The following is a 20,487-nucleotide window of genomic DNA, read 5'->3' on the forward strand; positions in this document are numbered from 1 at the left end:
TCCTCAGGTTTGTGAGTCCCACAGACAACATCAAGTCATGCGGTTTCATTCAGATCATGGAGCAGCGTTTGGGGAACGTGTTCAACGAAGCTCAGGAGAAAGTGGAAGACTCATATGGAAATCTTTCAGTCGAGGTATTTGGATTTGGTTACGAACAAACACTTTGCTTGATTTCAAAAACCTTTGAAATTTCACAATCTGAATATGTATCTTGTGTGTGTGTGTGTGTGTGTGTTCATGTGTATGTGTGCCTCTTTCTATATGTGTATGCTTCTGTGTGTGTGTGTGTTTATATGTATGTGTCCGTTTTTCTATATGTGTATGCATCTGTGTGTGTGTTCATGTGTATATGTGTGTGTGCATGTGTGTGTGCGCGTTTATATGTATGTTTCCATTTTTCTATATGTGTATGTATGTGTGTTCATGTGTGTGTGCCTCTGTACACTGTACTGTATATGTGTATAAATCTCTGTGTGTGTGTGTGAGTGTGTGTGTGTGTGTTTATATGTATGTGTCCCTTTTTCTATATGTGTATGCATCTGTGTGTGTGTTCATGTGTATATGTGTGTGTGCATGTGTGTGTGCGCGTTTATATGTATGTTTCCATTTTTCTATATGTGTATGTATGTGTGTTCATGTGTGTGTGCCTCTGTACACTGTACTGTATATGTGTATAAATCTCTGTGTGTGTGTGTGTGAGTGTGTGTGTGTTTATATGTATGTGTCCCTTTTTCTATATGTGTATGCACGCGTATGTTCATGTGTATGTGTGCCACTTTCTATATGTGTATACATCTGTGTGTGTTTATATGTATGTCTGCCTTTTACTAAATGTGCTTAAATCTGTGTGTGTTTATATGTTTGTGTCTTTTGTATGTTCTATGTGTGTGTGTGTGTGTGTGTGTGTGTGTCTGTATGTGTGTGTATACTGTATGTTTGTGTCTACTGTTTATGTCTATGTGTGTGTCTGTATTGTGTGTGCGTGTGTGTGTGTGTGTGTGTGTGTGTGGTGGGGGCAGATTCTAAACACCTATCAGCTAGGAAACTCTCTGGCCGTATCTCTGGTGTATGTGGTGTGGAACGGCAGTGTGGCGCTGAACGGCACCGTGGCGAGCGCGCTAATTAACCAGCTGAGTGCGGAGCTGGTCGGATATTTCCTCTTCTTCCCCCCCATGATCATCGCTGAGCGTGAGTAACACATTTACATTCATTTCCACAGTTCCCAAAGCACAGTACAGACCTGTTGGAAGATATTTCTCTTCACAAGAGTCTTAAAGGTAGAAGAGGAATTCCAAAGTACACAATTCTCTACTTTACAACAAAGGTAGTTTATTCGTTTAAAACCAGTTTGCTTCTTGAACTGAAAAGATGAGATTAATATACAGCAGCAAACACACCCAGATATCTGGAAGCCTTGTATAAGTCGCTAGTGTTGGTTGCTAATTAAATGTATTGCTCAGAGCGTTAAGGCCATCTTTAAAAATATTCTTGTTTGCCGTAACCCGACCGACTCTGTCAATTTAGGACTGACTCAAATTGTATTTTTTTTGCTTTCAGTCCGACCGACTTGCCGGTTGTAAATTTGCGTTAAGACCGACCAATTTTTTAATTTTTTTTACTCTTCAAACAACTAATACAAAAGCAATAAAATAATAATAATTTTATAAGTATAAGTAAGTATTGTAAATATATAAATTGACTATAGGCCTACATACAAACTAAGGCTACGTTCTTTCTTTTAAATAAAAACCTGTGACGTCATCTATGTTTACACTATTGGTTACCGGATGTCACACTATAGCCTGTGCGTTCGCTTCGTCTCATTCTCTCTCACTCACTGTCAGAGTCGACGGTTCGTGCTTGGTAATGATGGCTGCGGCTGCAGTAAACAAAATGTTCACGGTCACCGTTCAAAGTCATACGGGTTCGGTTCCATAATACATAAAAAAAAAATTCATTAAAACAGCTCGACACCGCTTTAACTTGCCGTGAAGTTCTGGAAAAACTGTGCCCAGCATCAAGTAGTGGCCTAATGGTTAGAGAGTCTGACTCGTAATCTTAAGGTTGTGGGTTTGAGTCTCAGGCTGGCCACGACTGAGGTGCCCTTGAGCAAGGCATCGAACCCCCAACTGCTCACCGGGTGCCGCAGCATAAATGGCTGCCCACTGCTCCGGGTGTGTGTTCATGGTGTGTGTGTGTTCACTGCTGTGTGTGTGTGCACTTTGGATGGGTCACCGTACTTAGTCGTATGTCACGTCACTTAAAATGAGGTTTGCGATGATGCGCCCGAAGGCACGGGTTGAAGACCCAGTCAGTGAAGTCACGATATGCTAATTTGTTTAGTCACCATCACCAAAATTTTTTTTTTTTTCTTTTTTTACATTGAAACTTGAAAAAAAAAAATAGACCTACCTACCGACCCCCATTTATTTATTTATTTATTTATTTATTTATTTATTTATTTATTTATTTTTACTGTTACTACAAACCAAAACAAAATATTTTTAAGGTTGGCCTAACTCCCAAACATGTGATAATTGTGACCATTTACCATCCTGCTGCTGTCTGTCTGTTCCAGCGCTCGAGTACCACAACCTCAACACCTCAGTGTCCACCAGGGAATACTGGGTAATCACAGGTAACTTCAGTCTCACTCCACATTCCTCATCCTTGTAGTTTGATTACTAAACATCCTTATTAGCATGCGGCATAGCAACAGTCATTTACTACAATTCGGTTGACAACATGAATAAAAGAACTAAAAAGATGTATTTGTTTGCAAATTGTTTATGAAGCATCTGGTTGTGATGAAGCTCGCCTCAATTGTGCCTCAGCTTTGATTTAAAGCTAAAAATAAGGAAAACATCATTCTTTGTTATCGTCAGTGCTGTCGTTTAGTCATGAGCTTGCTGTCCATTATATTGTATTTGAGGTTAAAATATGAGAAGATTAGATTTAGCAAAACAAATGTATTGTACATGCACCGATGCTTCAGTGGAATCTGTAATCTCACAAGGATACGTTTAGATTTGTCCTTAAAACTATTTAAAACGATCCCTTTTTCCTCTTGATCGCTACATCTAGCTTTTTCATTCAATGACAAAAAAAATCTATATTCAGATTTCTGTGAAGCTGCTTTGTAACAAGTACAAATGACAAGGTTTGTATTATCTATGCAAATAATATTGCTTCCAGTGACAACGCTGCGTCCCTAATGACCTACTACACACTTACACCGTGCACTGCGTACAGTACTCTAGTGTCTATGTAGATTAGGAATGTTAGACTGGTGGAATCGTCTTAAAACCTTAGAACTTTTACAAAACGGAAAGTATAAAGCGTTTCCCAGCTGAATGATGTCAAACTCGCCGCAGAATTTAGCAGAATACGCTACATTTTAAACATGTTGAAAAGTAAAGTAAATCACACAAAATCTGTCATCCGCCATCTTGAATTTCTTTTTCTTCCCCATCCGGCGTCAGCGCCTCGTAGCTCCGCACCTCTTACGTTATGTAAGCCGTACGCAAGGCCGCGAATGGAAAGAGTCCGACATTCCACACTCTGTTGCTCAGTTGTGCATCATCTGGATACTTGTAGTGCGTTTTGTGAACACACTACTCAAAGTAAAAAAAGCGATTTGGGACGCTCCTGATGTTTGTCTCTAACACATTCATCAAAACATTTTTTATATGCAAATCAATAGTTAAAGGCGGGGTCTCCGATGTTTGAAAGCCAGTGTTGACATTTGAAATCACCAAAACAAACACGCTCCTAACCCAAATGGGTCCCACCCCTGTATTTATAGCTCCGCCCACACATACATACATAACCCAGGCGACTAACGGAAAGAAATGTGTCTTTATCATAGCTGAAGGGAAGAACAATACGATTGTAGATAAACAAACAAGCAAAAATGACACACAAGCATAATCATGTAAAGGACAAAGGCATATATTAGTTCTGTGTAACAAAGCAAAACCAACGTTACTCACCTATCGAGAAGGAAAAAAGCGCCTCGGCGTCTTAAGTAAAGTCGGCCACATATTCACAGGTCGGAGTTTCCCGAGTCAATAACTCCTGAGCTAAACGCTGTTACTACACAAAACGCGGTTGTAGCTGCCTCTCTACATTACTACGATAGAAAAGAGGTGTTATTTGTGTAGTAACAGCGTTTAGCTCAGGAGTTATTGACTCGGGAAACCGACTCAGTTTTCTGAAGCATTCCTGAGAAATCGGAGACCCTGCCTTTAACTAAACAACCCTTGTAATAATCTAAGAAATAGAATTATGCCTTCAAGATTTAAGCCACGCCTCCTACCTGCGGCTGACGCCGGTGCAGTGTGATACAAAGTATGTGATTATGTAGAGTAGACATTCAGTTTGAACAATGACAAAATTTCAGACGTCCTAGATTATCGGATCGATTCAGAACACACAGAGTAAAATCTTACATTTTGCATTTTTGAGCAAATAATTTTCTTTTTAGATAAGAGAGTTTCGTTCAAGTTCAAGCTTTGTTGGTGCAAAGTAAAAATGTATCGAAATATGACTTATTTTTATTCTAAACATACATCAAGCTAATTTTCAAGCTGTAATTCATGTTAGGATGATTACTATGAAGATTGTTTTAACAGAATTGCATTCGATATACGGGAAATAAAAAGAATACAGCGGAATGTTTAAACCTTTGATTTGATAAAATGATCATCGTGATTTAATGAAATGATGAGAAATTAAGAACTTCGGGATTTCTACCATTTCTGCGTAATCACTGTTATTGATCTATTGGTGTGATTAAAAAATATTATTTAACACATTTTAAAGTCATATTTTCACCATTTCACTCTTTTTTGTTAAAAAAATCAATACTTTATGTGCTTTAATACATTTTAATTTCAATTTCACTTTGGACTTTGTCTAAAAGCAGCTCTACAGAACCTAAGAAACATATTAGACTTAAGCCGCCTTCACACCGCACACGACAAAGGGACACGACTGTCGCATTTCGCCCCTAGTGGCAGTCGCACGGAATGTGCAATATAATCATGTAGACGTCAATACAATATAAATATTAAAAATGTATTACTTTTTTTTTTTATCAATAACAATGTATTTAAAACAAAAAAGATTGTTTTTGATAAAGTTTAAAAATGACTAAAGTTTATATTAATACTTTTTAATAATTCCTATCACCTCACGCACACGAACCTGATTGGACAACATTGGAATACATCACATCCGGTCGGCATATCGGATGCTGTGTAGTCGCACAAGTTCAATTTTTTAACGGATCCAACGCTCAAAACGGATCCAAAAGTTACGGATCCGCAGATTGTCAGCACCTCACGCAGCGACCTTGCGACTCTCCATAGGAAATGAATGACTTCTGGTTTATCGGCGGTTGTGTGCAGTGTGAAGGTGGCTTAATACTTAAATGTGTTTGTATTTATCCTAATTAACAAGCCTGAGGTGTCTGAGGTGACTTTGGTGAGGAAAAACTCTATTAGATGGAAGAGGAAGAAACCTCTTGAGGATCCAGACTCAAAAGTGAACCTCATCCTCATTTGGACACTAGAGTGTGATTATAAACTGTTATAAACACCAGAGGGTGTTATTATGAATAATGTCCTTTCTACAGTCCACTGATTGATGAAGAGGTTGTTGTCCTTAAAGACCACATGTAGACGGCATCTTCTCTTCTGAAACGGTGTAATCAAGTTGGAGGAATTTCTACAATATTTCCTAAACACTATCCCGAAATCTCTGTCACTTAATGAAAAAGTCAGGGTGTGAAGGTGAAACTGTTGTATGAGTGTAAAAAAAAGGGATTAGATTTGATTCTTAGGTTGCAGTAAATTTATTTCTTAAATCTAGGTGTTAGCAGAAGGCGTAACCTTTACTGGCTGAATAGTGTAAGAAAAGCAAATGGGAAATTGAAAATTCCACTCCGTCTCTGTGTACAAATGCTCTCCGTCTTGCTCTTTCTCTGTTTTCTCGCTGTCGACGTGGAGGAATGTGCTCCGGCAAGGTCGGCCTGGCTGTAATTGCGATTTTTGGTTGTGGAGCGGGGAAAAAAAAAGGATAACGTTTGTCCTCTTTGTCCTCCTTTTCCCTTTGATTTTCTTCTTGTTTTTTTTGCCTCTCACAGTCATTCAGGATGTCGATAGTTCCTTGCTGGAAGGCAGTTATCAGAGCTTTGCTAGTCTGATGGAGCAGCGCTTAGCTGAGCTCTTTCTTGTCGCCGGTCGGCACGGTCCCCGGATCAAACGCGCCACCACCGTCGGTGGATGCACTGTCCAGGTAGACATAATCTTCTATATACTCCCTAAATGCTCAGATGCATGCTTTTGTCCATCTAAATAGATTTTTAATCATATGATGAGCCACAGTAATAAGTCTTAATCCCATAGAAGAAATAATCCCATAGACGTTGTGGTTTTACAGTTTTCTGGATATTTGTGTCTGCTCTATAGTACAATCCTGTAAGCCAGCTCTTCACTACACTTACAGTCCAAAATCATTCATTCATTCATTCATTCATTCTCTACCGCTTATCCGAACTACCTCGGGTCACGGGGAGCCTGTGCCTATCTCAGGCGTCATCGGGCATCGAGGCAGGATACACCCTGGACGGAGTGCCAACCCATCACAGGGCACACACACTCTCATTCACTCACGCAATCACACACTACGGACAATTTTCCAGAGATGCCAATCAACCTACCATGCATGTCTTTGGACTGGGGAGGAAACCGGAGTACCCGGAGGAAACCTCCGAGGCACGAAGAGAACATGCAAACTCCACACACACAAGGCGGAGGTGGGAATAGAACCTCCAACCCTGGAGGTGTGAAGCGAACGTGCTAACCACTAAGCCACCGTGACCCTCAATCCAAAATCACACATCATTAAATAAATCTTACAATGAGATCAATGGTCTGAGAGCATGGATTCTGATGTGCTCACGGGTGCTAATCTAGAGCCAGCTGTGACCTAAGGCTGTCTTCTGGATTAAAATCACTGAGTGTGAGCACTGCTACAAAGCTCATCTAAAAGCCAGCAATCGGAGGATGGTATACTAGGAGGAGGGATGTGTGACATGCGTGGAAGTTACAAGTACGGCATGGCGTTGGTTCGACTGAAATGCTGGACAAAGTTTTTAGCATTTGCTTCCTTGTTTATTGTGTATTTCCAGTGTATGTGTGTATATTTAAGTCCTAATTGCATATATGATAACATTATGATAACAGTAACTCCAACGAATACAATAAATCTAACTGGACTTTGACTCGAATGACTTTGTGCTGGCTTTGACTTGACTTAACTTGATTTGGAGCCGAATTGACTCGACATGACTTGGTGTGAATTAGAATTCTGACTTTTTTACTTACCTTTGCTTGAATTTGACATCAATTCTCAAGTCAAGTCAAGAAGCTTTTATTGTGATTTCAACCATATATAGCTGACGCAGTACACATTGAAATGAGACAACGTTTCTCCAGGACCAGAGTGTAAAAAAAAAAATGACATAAAGCTACATAAAACAAAACATAAAACATCACAAGATCACAGAACTTAAGTCCTAGCCACATAAAGTACAACATGTGCAACCTAGTGCAACAGTGCGAGTCAGGGACAGTGCAGACAGACAAAATAAAACACTACAAGAAAAAAATACACAAAGCACAATTTTGTATCCGGAGTAGCTGCTATGTGCTACTGCCACGCCGCCATCTTGGAGAGAAAAAAATTCTCTTTGGAGAGAAAAAAAACGCTCTTATCCAGAATGACTTATATTTATCTTGAGTTAAGGGCCTTACTGAAGGGCCCAGCAGTAGCAGCTTGGTGGTCCTGAACCTTCCGATCAGTAGTCCAATGCTTTAAACACTGAGCTGCAACTTCCCCACTTCCCCAATATAAACACTTCAATCTTTGACTTTGACTTAACTTGGCTTAAAATAAATTTCACTTTGTCTTGACGCTGAGCTTCTTGACCTGTCTTTGACTTTTGTCTTTGACCTTATCTTTACCTCGACTCTGCCTCACTTACACAATAACATCGATCAGCCAATAAGAACTCGTATTTTGTGTTGCAGATGGTCAGTATCCGGCGCCTAATTGGTCCTAAGAACCCAGCCGAGATGACGTACTACATCCAGGTGGACGGATCGCCGATACCTGGCACATCTGCAGCCAAAACGCTAAACATGGTGGACTCTCAGACCATGGCCCTCACACTGGGCTACTTCGTCCAGGTTCAAGCAGAGCGTATGACAACGTTTTTCATTTTCTCTGGAGCAGTGGGAGGCAGAAAACCCCATCCACACCACATCACCCTCATCCGAGTCCCTTTTCTACACTCTGTCCTGACACAGGATCACACCGCTGGCACAAATCACACCTAACATGCTGTATGATGCATAAAATTTAGTCAGTTTTACCTTTAATAAGAAAAGGCTAAGGATTTAACTTTCATTAGCTGTCTTCAGTAAAAAAAAAGACTTAAATTGGTGTTGAATAAAGCTTAATTTTTTTAGATAACTATTAGTCTAAATGTAATTAGGCTGAAAGAAATGACTTATAGACTACAGTGTATAGACGTGACTAGTATAACACATTGTATAAACGTGATAATGGCCCAATATCAGAAAATCACAGATGACCAACAGGTCAAGGCAGATGACACAACTATAGACACAGCTCCAAAAGTGTTTGTTATTATAACATTATGAAAACTAATATCAGTGTTTTTTTTATTATTTTTTTTTTTTTGAAGAGGGCCGGCATTCGACCGATCATCTTTATAAATCCCCAGCCTTGTGTAACTAAAGGCTTCATCCCACAGCCGGAGAGCTACAGCACACACTGTATTTGTTTTTGCTCATTATAAGCTAACAAGGAACAAGAAGTTCGAACATAGGGGGGATTAAACGCCTGTCTGTGTGTGTGTGTGTGTGTGTGTGTGTGTGTGTGTGTGTGTGTGTGTGTGTGTGTGTGTGTGGTGATAGAGAGAAATGATGGATGTTTTGCTGCTTATGAAGTAGTGGATTGATTTTTAATCACTCTGTGTGTGTGTGCGTGTGTGTGTGCGTGTGTGTGTGTGTGTGTGTGTGTTCCCATGAGCAGCCGTGGTGAAGAGTGTCCCCAGTAACCTCTGGATCCTGGCTGTTTTGACGCCGGTGTCATTGGTGATTGTCGTGATTGTCATGGCGGTCGCTATCATATGCAGGAGGAATCGCAACGTCTTCAAGAGCAGCGCGTTCCGTGGGTTCCACTCGCGCACTAAGGTATGCACACGACACCATCTCCGTACCGTACGCCAACCGGAACATTTAGGTTGTTTAGGTCACCCCAGACAGACAGACAAATTTCAGAATGTGATGTATTCTTAAGCCAGCTCTTTGTTGTCATGGCTACTTAGGGTGATATATTCTTACTCGGCGAGATGCTGCAACCAATCAGGTCGCTTTACAATGCTGTTTGTGTAGCATCACAGGAGGAAAACGCTATCTACCCTCTTCCATATACATGAGCTCACGGACCCCCACGATTGGCTAGTGTTACTGTGATTGACAGGTGAATGAGAGTAGGCCACTCCCACCCAGATATTGATCACTGTCAGTTTTAATCTCCCAGCCACTGGACTGCTTCTGTGTTGGCAGGATTTCAGACATTGTATTTTTGGTACAAAAACTCAAAACATCTCATTATGACTTGTCTAGAAAATTTCTTGCTATTAAATTACATGCAAACATCATGCCATTGTGTAAAATCAGTTCAACTCTGTTTCTTTAAACATTACAAAAACTTCGATTTTATTCGTCTCATAATAACGAGAGTATTTTTATTACTATGCACACTTTATTCTCAAGAACGCAGAACATTACGGTTCTCTACAAACCGAATACGGTTGCAAACGAATCGCTATAAATATCCCTATGGCACAAGTTATTTGTCTGGCTCATTCCGAATCATTACTTCGTTGCCGCTGAAATGATGTAGGGACTCGTGTTTTCTTCTCTATTCAGTAACTGCGACATTTCAATGATGCTGCAAATGAAGAATCATGAATAATTATGTTTGTACCCACATTGTACCAGCTTGCAGTCTCTGCTCACAATTTCTGAGAGCTGAGGGCTAATTAACTAAAATATCAAAACAACGAAAGCAAAAAGCCTGGAGGAAATCTTTGTTTCCCAGCTCTGTCTGTTTTAGATAGTTTTCTTTTTTTTTTTTTGCTTTCGTTTGTTTCTCTATTTCAGGAGTGGAATCATGGAAGCCATTGCAATTAACAGGGATAGATGTTAATTGTTAAAATCACTAAATATAGACATACATATCGTTATACTCCTACTGTCACGACACACACTGTTGTGTGTGTGTGTGTGTGTGTGTGTGTGTGTGTGTGTGTGTGTGTGTGTGTGTGTATGTGTGTATGTGTATGTATGTATGTGTGTGTATGTGTGTTTATGTGTATGTGTGTGTATGTGTGTGTGTATGTATGTGTGTGTGTGTATGTGTATGTATGTATGTGTGTGTATGTGTGTGAATGTGTATATGTGTGTGTGTGTATGTGTGTGAATGTGTATATATGTGTGTGTGTGTATGTGTGTTTATGTGTATGTATATGTGTGTGTATGTGTATGTGTATGTGTATGTGTGTGTATGTGTGTGTGTATGTGTGTGTGTATGTGTGTGTGTATGTATGTATGTGTGTGTATGTGTGTGAATGTGTATATGTGTGTGTGTGTATGTGTGTTTATGTGTGTGTTTATGTGTATGTATATGTATGTGTGTGTGTATGTGTGTGTGTATGTGTGTGTGTATGTGTGTGTGTATGTATGTATGTGTGTGTATGTGTGTGAATGTGTATATGTGTGTGTGTGTATGTGTGTTTATGTGTGTGTTTATGTGTATGTATATGTATGTGTATGTGTGTGTGTGTGTGTGTGTATGTGTGTGGGATTAATACAAAAAATAAAAAACATCCCTCCTACAGTTACCTTAGCTAACATATACACACATTAATAAATATTATAAAGTAAGCATGTTCATGTCGTCAGCGCTAGCGAGGTAGTTTTTTGGTGCTGTGCTAGTTGATTAGCAGCTGCTGTACGCTAACCCTAAGGGCCTTTTTATACCCGGTCACTTCATGTGTTTTCTCTGATACGATAACTATCTGATTTGTTAAAACTGTTCCATTTACATTAGGCCACATAAATGCGTCTCGGCGAAAATCCCGCCCAAAATGCTAATATATTTTACCTCCTTTCAGGGGTAATTGAAATGGAACACGCTTTGGTGTATGCGGTTTTCAGAATGTAATCAAAAAGAAGACGAAAAAACTTGTTACGATGGTTATGCTACAAAAAACAGCATTTACTGTACATTTATTTGTTTCTGGCGCGATGCACGACTCGCGAGTCACCTGCGAGTGACGTACTTCCGTTTGGGAGGAGTATAGCGCTGACGTATGTGGCTTGAACAACCACATGCATTTACACCTGTCCAGTTGCATCTGAAACGCGTCCCAGACCACCTCCTGAAGGGGTTTGAGCGATCGGATTTATATCCGTCTCCAAAACGTTTCGGAGGGCATTTATACCTGGTCTTTTTACCATCGGATAGCTATCTGATCACAGAAAACGCGTGAAGTGACCAGGTGTAAAAAAACCCATAAGTGTTTGCTTGGAATGAACTAGTTAGCAAGCTAAGTGTAAAAAAAATGTGTCTGTCTCTTTATTGTTTACATTAATCTAGAATATCATGTTAATCAACTTCGGATATGATTGCTAGAAAGTTCTGTTCTGGCAAACATGAAAGATGGCATTGTGTGAAACGTTTGAACAAAAAGTAGCTTATATTAAAAAAATTTTAAACGGTGTGTGAGGTTGAAACAAAAAATGGCTTCCAAATGGCTATGATTTAAAAGAGATGATATGATTTCCCATCATTGTGTTGTTACTACGAGTAAACCTGCCAGTTCCGACCTTGTATCTCGAGAAGCAGCTATGAATTTAAAAAAAAATGTACGAAAAAGTTCCAATGCCCAGATAAAACTTCACACCATTTCACAATCCACGATATGTTGTTGTTTATCTTACTGAATGCACAAAGAACCCATCATCATGTCCATGTTCTATAAAATCCTCATTTTTAAAATCCTTTTTGTCTTGTGTTTAATCGTTTTTTTGTCCAGACCTCGTACCGGAGAGACGGGAGTTACCACCATCAGGTACTGCTTCCTGTAGTGTTGTGTGCATGGTGTTCAGCTGCATGTCTGTGATCTGCTTTTCTCTTCTGCTGGTGCTTGTAGGAGATCGATAGCTGTAAGGAGAAAGGTCATCCATCATGGTGATTGACCGGCATGAGCCCGCGTCCTTTGGGTGAAATTAGAAATAATCTAAGCTCCGGTGCGCCGCTTGGACCACGGCTCAAGCGCCAAGCCGAGCGCTACAATTAACCCTGGAGGCAGTTATTGCAATTAAATCAGTTGTGCTTGCATTAATGGCTTTGTATGCTTTAAGCACATTTCACAAATAATTCGTCAAAGGTTTGGAATAACCGCTTCGTTGACTGATATACAGTGTCTCAGTGTTTCTATATAGTCTCTATACTGTAGTGTTACACTGAGGTTTTAAAGAATGGGCAAAAAATATTAGCTCTTTTCTTGTTAGTTCACCTTGGTGTACAGTTAGAAACCAAAGTTCATCTTTGTACATGCACAGCACACAGAGGGTGTTAATTATCTGCTAGCATTCATCAGGGCATGTTTTTGACCTTGTTTCTCAGCAGTGAGGTGTTTAAAATCCCAAATGCTGCAGTTTTGCCTGATACAATACCATGTAACCATCCAAATAATGGCCACTCATTATCATTCATTAGTTTCAAATAAATTCATTTCATATTTAATCATTGAAGGTATTTATTTAACTCTTAAATAATTCTCTCTTTTGTCTCATTTCACAGCGAATTTTGAATAACTAAAGAGTATCACCTGTAATATTCCCGTTATAGTTTGTGCACCAGCCTCTCAATTTTTTTCCGCCTTGAAGGTTGTAGTATTACAGAGAAATTTTGAAATTTTTATCATAATCTCGAAGACTCTTCTGAGGCGGAAAACACGGTTAAGAGCGTTGCGAAGCCTCTGAGTGGTACAAAGCATTGACAATGAAGACTCCTTCCGTAAATATTAAACAACTAACATTAACTTTTTTTTTTTTTTTTTAAATCCCTATATGAGAGCCAACCATTCGGGTCTCTGTACCTGTTGTTTCTATGGAAACAAACATTATCAACAAGCGCATTAATATACAGTAAACCTGACAGCTAGAGCTACTGTCACACTACTGTTAAATAAAATAAATAATTTCTTTCTAAATAATTTTTTTTAACAAATCACAATCATTCAGCAGCACTGTGTTGTTGTTTTTAAAAAAACAAACAAAAAAAAAAAAAACAGCCTGTTGGGTTTTTTTTAGGAGTCGATAAAAAACACCCTTTATTCTTAACCTCCTATTTATTCTCCTCTCAGCCTCGGCTTTGGTCACACACCCTTTAACCAGGAACCCTTACTTTCTCAATCTTATTAAGACTTTTGGTTTCAGGGGAAACGATTAGATGCCGACGTGTTTGCTTTTGAATCTGCAGTTAATGCAGTGTTCCGGTCTCGCCAGTCTGCAGGTGCTGTAGCTTAAAATATATACATAAAGGAGGCACTGAGGTGAAACTAGGAGAGCCCAGTGAGACTGCTTAATATGAATGCAGGCTTTATGGGATCGTAAGAGGATTCTCACTGTAGAATAAGAAATGATCTGAATATAAAACTCAATTTGTACAGTATACCTGTCTTTACATTTATCTCTCAGTTTAAACGTATGAACTAAGTTCTTGTTTGAGGGACATGTGTTTGTGTCCGGTAATTACAAGGTACATCATCGTAAGTAACGTTCCCTGTGTAAGTGTAACGTGCCCCGCGTAAGTGTAACGTGCCCCACGTAAGTGTAACGTGCCCCGTATAAGTGTAACGTGCCCCGTATAAGTGTAACGTGCCCTGCGTAAGTGTAACGTGCCCCGTGTAAGTGTAACGTGCCCCGTGTAAGTGTAACGTGCCTCGTGTAAGTGTAACGTGCCTCGTGTAAGTGTAACGTGCCCAGTGTAAGTGTAGCGTTCCCCATGTAAGTGTAACGTGCCTCGTGTAAGTGTAACGTGCCTCGTGTAAGTGTAACGTGCCTCGCGTAAGTGTAACGTGCCCCGCGTAAGTGTAACGTGCCTCGTGTAAGTGTAACGTGCCTCGCGTAAGTGTAACGTTCCCCATGTAAGTGTAACGTGCCTCGTGTAAGTGTAACGTGCCCCGTATAAGTGTAACGTGCCCCGTATAAGTGTAACGTGCCCCGCGTAAGTGTAACGCGCCCAGTGTAAGTGTAGCGTTCCCCATGTAAGTGTAACGTGCCTCGTGTAAGTGTAACGTGCCCTGTATAAGTGTAACGTGCCCTGCGTAAGTGTAGCGTTCCCCATGTAAGTGTAACATGCCCCGTGTAAGTGTAACGTGCCCCGCATAAGTGTAACGTTCCCCATGTAAGTGTAACGTGCCCTGTATAAGTGTAACGTGCCCTGCGTAAGTGTAACGTTCCCCGTGTAAGTGTAACGTAGCCCGTGTAAGTGTAACGTGCCCCGTGTAAGTGTAACGTGCCCTGCGTAAGTGTAACGTTCCCTGCGTAAGTGTAACGTACCCCGTGTAAGTGTAACGTGCCCCGTGTAAGTGTAACGTGCCTCGTGTAAGTGTAACGTGCCTCGCGTAAGTGTAACGTGCCCCGCGTAAGTGTAACGTGCCCCGCGTAAGTGTAACGTGCCTCGCGTAAGTGTAACGTGCCCTGCGTAAGTGTAACGTGCCCAGCGTAAGTGTAACGTGCCTCGTGTAAGTGTAACGTGCCCCGCGTAAGTGTAACGTGCCCCGCGTAAGTGTAACGTGCCCCGCGTAAGTGTAACGTGCCCCGCGTAAGTGTAACGTGCCCTGCGTAAGTGTAACGTGCCCTGCGTAAGTGTAACGTGCCCCGCGTAAGTGTAACGTGCCCCGCGTAAGTGTAACGTGCCCCGCGTAAGTGTAACGTGCCCCGTGTAAGTGTAACGTGCCCCGCGTAAGTGTAACGTGCCCCGCGTAAGTGTAACGTGCCCCGTGTAAGTGTAACGTGCCCTGCGTAAGTGTAACGTTCCCCATGTAAGTGTAACGATAATAACATTAACTATAAAAACGTTCCCATTGATGTGACAAGCGTGAAGACGGCGCCGATGTTTTACAGCGCCCGAGAGAACCGAACAGACATGGGGATGTGGTAGTTCAGTGCTTAAGGTGTTGGACTACTGCCCAGAAGGTCATAAGTTTAAATCCCAGGTCTACCAAGCTGCCACTGCTGGGCCCCTGTGCAAGGCCCTTAACCTTCATTTGCTCAGTTGTATAAATTGAAATGAATTGTCAGTCGCTCTGGATAAGTGTGTCTGCTAAATGCCAGAAATGTAAACATATATAACACAACTAACACACTTTTTTTGTGTGCATTTTATTCATAAACATTTATTCTATATTTATATTACCATATATTACCAGTCATTGTATATTTTTATATTCTGCCTTTTATTTTTTCCTCTTTATTTTTCATCTAGTTTTATTTTATTTTCATTTATTTTATTTTACATCCGGCAGTCATGAAAAGATTTTCTCTGCATGCCGTGCTGTGGATGATTATTCTGATAATTATGGCTAATATTGATCAGTGTGTACTTTAAAAAAAAAAAAAAAATTGGTAATAGGAGTTAAAACTGTAAAAAAATATTTACTTTAAACTGTAAATGACCTCATTGCCCATGCCCTGTAGTCAAATAACTAATAATGTGTGCTAAAATATAAAAAAAAAATTCTAATATTTTCACCTAAAATAAATTTCTGTTTAATTTATCGCATATATTTTAGGAGAACAGAATAAAGCTCTAAATTGAGATGTGTTCGATTCTATATACAGATTATCATGGCACATTTCTCACCACCTTGTTCTTCTCTGACTCGTGTGTATAGAAGTGAACAGATTTCCCCTGAGTGAATGACAGGACATGTGAAGTACATTATTAAAGAAAGGGACATATATACGACTCAAGGTCAACGCCAGAGTGTAACGGAGAGAGAGATGCGTCTCTGTGGACTCCCAGCTAGCTAACTTTAGAGCTGTCTTAGCATTCATGGCCCAGAGAGGTGAGGATGACTGGACTTTATTGATTCCGGCTTCAAATGCGTGTGACAGCAGGGCGCACAATAAAAGTGCAAAAAGTCCTGCATTATTAAATGCTGTCGAGTGTTTATATTTTCCCCTGCTGCATCCTCACACACCGAGGCAGCTTCTTAACCATCAAGTGATGCACCGGTGTCTGTATGCTGCCTCAGCAGGAGAGCGATCCATAATTCATCTTAAAGAGAGAGGATCCACGAGCTTCCGTTGCGCTTCAGCATTAAAGCTTATGGTGAAGATAAACGTCACATGCGAGCTCAGTGAAATACGGCGACTCGGAAAATAGTCTGAGTGCATTAATAAATCAGTGCAGCTAACAGCACTGCTGAACCTGAACAGGATAAAACACCAGTGCTCGAAAGGGCGGAGGAGGGCGCGGCGCGGCGCGGCGGCGCGGCGCGGCGACGAGGGCGGAGAGCACCGCCGCGGGGCAGGGCAGCGCGGCGCAGCGCGGCGCGGCGCAGCGCGGCGCAGGGCGGCGCGGCGCTGCGCGGCGACGAGAAGGCGCAGCGCAGCGCCCGCGGGGCGGGGCAGCGCGGCGCAGGCGGCGGGCGCCGAGGGCGGGGCAGCGCAGCGCCGGGGGCAGCGCAGCGCGGCGCGGCGACGAGGGCGGCGCACGCTGCAGCGCGGGGCAGCCGCATCGCGCGCCAGGCGGCGCGGCGCGGCGCGGCGCGGCGCGGCGTACAGGCCGGGGAAGCGCAGCGCCGCGAGCGAGGCGAGGGCGGCGCGCGGGCGAGCGGCGAAGAGAGGAGAAGAGAAGCGAGAGAGGGAAGCGAGGAGAGGAGAGGTAGAGGAGGAGAGAGGGCGAAGAGAAGAGGGGAAGGGAAGAGCAGGTAGAGGAGGCGAGCGAGAGGGATAGAGAGTGAGTCTAAGCAGAAGAGACGAGGAGTGTAGGAGAAGAGAGGATGTAGATTGCTCAGGAGAGGAGAGGAGAGAGAGAGAAGAGGAGGCGAGAGCAGAGAGGAGAGCGCGAGCGGAGAGGAGTGTAGTAGAGGAGCGTCGAGCGGGAGGAGCGGAGAAGAGAGTAATCTACTTACGCATATATTGTGAATCATAATCATCTTACGTACATATCGTATAATCTATATATTCTCAGTCTCATATGACTATTATATCTCGATTATCTTCTCGCTCTATATCTCATCTCTTCTCTTCTCTTCTCTTCTCTTCTCTTCTACTATTTCTTCTCATCTCATCTCCTCTTTTCATTTCATCTCTTCTCATTTCTTCTCTTCTCTTCTCTTCTCTTCTACTATTTCTTCTCATCTCATCTCCTCTTTTCATCTCATCTCTTCTCATTTCTTCTCTTCTATTCTATTTCATCTCTTCTCATCTACTCTTTTCATTTAACCTCTTCTTGTTTCTTCTCTTCACTTCTATTCTCTCCTCTTCTACAATTCTTCTCTTCTCTTCTACTATTTCTTCTCATCTCATCTACTCTTTTCATCTCTTCTATTCTCATTTCTTATCTTCACTTCTATTCTCTCCTCTTCTACTATTCATTTCTTCTCTTCTCTTCTCTTCTCTTCTCTTCTCTTCTCTTCTCTTCTCTTCTCTTCTCCAGCCTGTGCAGGGTTTTGACTATGCTAAGCAGCACATGGGTCAACAGGGTGAGGAGACGCTTGCGGTCACTAAAGAGACCCTAGTCCTGTCTCTCCCGGTACGCGACGCTCCGCTCACACAGGACAAAGGAGTCCTACAGGACGGCACGGCCTCCAAAAGACCTCAGTCTACAGAGATCCACCGCAGGTCAGTGTTGTTTTACTGTGGGGTTTAAAAACTGCATTCTCTGACTGTAGCGATGCTCAGTTTCCGTGATTCTTTAGAGGTTCTCCTGAACATCACACTTCAGCTCCATCATAAACGTATAATGGTGTATTCAAAGCATTGCGCCAGACATAATGGGTGTAAAATGGTCCTGAGAAAGAAAGCTAAGTAGTCGAAGAGCTTCTGTCATGCATTTCTTTCCACGGTGCACTGAAATCACAGACATTTAAAGACATCAGCGGGTTCGGAACCATTTATTTCCTCAACTGTAATTTCCCCCTTAATGCATCACAGCTTTTTGTGCTTCCTCCTTCTGGGATTCTGAACGAGCTTCCGTATGGTTCACATTTAACTACACGAAGATAAAAGGTTCTTCTTCCTCTCCTGTTGCTAAAAAATAGAGAATCGATCAGTACCGATATACTGCGCACTCGTGTATGTATGTCCGTGTTTGTATTCGTTGCAAAACCCAGAAGACCATCTGCAAGTCGGCATCTGCTAGTTTACTTCAAGGTCACGCTGTCATAAGTGCATTATTTATCATATCACATCTTGTCAGAAGAAGTATGATCACTGCACTTGCCCCATTCTTCCAGCCATGTCTAAACCAAGCTACCATTTGCAATCTAGCTGTTGCGTATTGCCCACTGTTACTGGTGATTGTGTTATTGACCGCCGCAGAACTCTGATCAGGGAGTTTGAGTCATCAGATAGAGTTTAACCATTTATTGCGCAAGAATAACATTACACACAGGGTCACACATGTGTGCGAGGTAATTTCTAGGAATGAAATAAAGAAACAACTGCTTAACACATAATAACAATAACATGACATGTCTAGCACGAACATTAGCCAACTGGTACAACAGACACTGTACAGAAGCATCAGTCTTAACTCTCAATAAGTAACTGAGACAACATACTGCATAGTGCACTGAATTATTAAGAAACAGATGCTTAATACAATCAATAATAAACCATCACAGTAGTTACTGAACACCATTGTACAAATATTACTGATGGAAAGAAACTAGTAGCATGTTTAGCCCGAGCAGCCATACTAATGAGCAGCTATGCTAGCGGCTAACCCGGCTATATAACAGGTGCATCAACACAGTTCACACTAGCTGACATCTGCTAATAGTTGCGGCTGTAACATACTAACTGAAAATCAGTAGGTAACATTTACTCTGAACCTATTTCTGAGCAAATAAAATCCTAGCTCCAAGATATTCCTCTAGTCTAGGTCTGAAACCTGCAGGAAGTTACGTGTGCTAATTAACGGTGGTCTAGTTAGTTAGCTAGATTGTTCTAGTGTTACATCAAGCGTTTGCTAAGACAATAAAAGTCATATTGTGAATTGAGATTTTAGTTAGACAGGAGTCAGAGCTAGAGGTAGCCGAACTGAAGATGTTGAGGTTCTCTTTGGGAGTGACAAGATTGGACAGGATTAGGAACGAGTACATCAGAGGGACAGCTCATGTTGGACGTTTGGGAGACAAAGTCAGGGAGGCCAGATTAAGATGGTTTGGACATGTTCAGAGGAGGGAGAGTGAGTATATTGGTAGGAGAATGTTGGACATGGAGCTGCCAGGCAGGAGGCAAAGAGGAAGGCCAAAGAGGAGGTATATGGTATATCCGTTAAAGGTGGGGTCTCCGTTGTTTGAAAGCCAATGTTGACATTTGAAATCACCAAAACAAACACACCCCTAACCCAAATGGGTCCCACGCCTGTTTTGATAGCTCCACCCCACACATACGCCAGACAAGTATAACCCAAGTATAACCCTGACAAGTATTATGGCGGAACCTGTTGGGGCAGCTGATGGTATATTTTTATCAATAAATGAACTCGATGAGTAACACTATGGTAATACAAATGTGTTTTTGTAGTACTGTGTGTTGTACCGTGTAAGGTTTATCTCCATTTCACGTGGAAGTCTCCGTTTCAGCGCTGGAAAGCTGATCCTATATTAACACGGGTCCTGCTTCTTGCCTTATCGTAAGCCTTTCTTCGTTTTCTTTCTTTGTTTTTATTCCTTGTCAATGTTAAAACCACTTTCTGCTAATGTCACACATGCACACTGAACACTCTCTCCACCCATATTGACAAGACACGCCTCTTTCTGCTCATTGGCTACACGTTAGTTTTGTTTTTGTTTTGTTTGGATGTCTAACGCAGTTTTCTGAAACATTTCTCAAACAACGGAGATCCCACCTTTAAAATGGGAGTGAATAGGGCTACAAAGGTACCGTAGCCGTCCACTAGAGGGCCCAAAAGACATTTTTACTCTGTTACGATGTCATAAACAAATTGTGCTTATAGCTAATACGTCTTACTACATACTACATACATATAATGCATATAATACAAACATATAATAACATTTTTTTAATATATATAAATGAGTAATTATTACTCGTTTGTTCATGTAAAATCAAC

At 41.5% G+C, this 20,487-nt stretch overlaps 1 protein-coding gene across 2 annotated transcripts in view; it reads left to right on the forward strand.

The window, feature by feature from the left end:
• Positions 1-20,487, forward strand: part of kiaa1549la (KIAA1549-like a) — a 73,593-nt gene that overhangs the window by 33,273 nt on the left and 19,833 nt on the right. For both annotated transcript variants that reach the window (XM_047802630.1, XM_027136018.2), the window contains exons 6-13: positions 1-134; positions 1,020-1,188; positions 2,579-2,638; positions 6,149-6,300; positions 8,097-8,268; positions 9,127-9,287; positions 12,200-12,235; positions 17,842-18,026. In XM_047802630.1, the coding sequence (XP_047658586.1) occupies positions 1-134; positions 1,020-1,188; positions 2,579-2,638; positions 6,149-6,300; positions 8,097-8,268; positions 9,127-9,287; positions 12,200-12,235; positions 17,842-18,026 (1,069 nt within the window). The remainder of the gene's footprint in view (positions 135-1,019; positions 1,189-2,578; positions 2,639-6,148; positions 6,301-8,096; positions 8,269-9,126; positions 9,288-12,199; positions 12,236-17,841; positions 18,027-20,487) is intronic.

This window comes from Tachysurus fulvidraco, chromosome 17 (assembly GCF_022655615.1).
Source record: "Tachysurus fulvidraco isolate hzauxx_2018 chromosome 17, HZAU_PFXX_2.0, whole genome shotgun sequence".
NCBI lineage: Eukaryota > Metazoa > Chordata > Actinopteri > Siluriformes > Bagridae > Tachysurus > Tachysurus fulvidraco.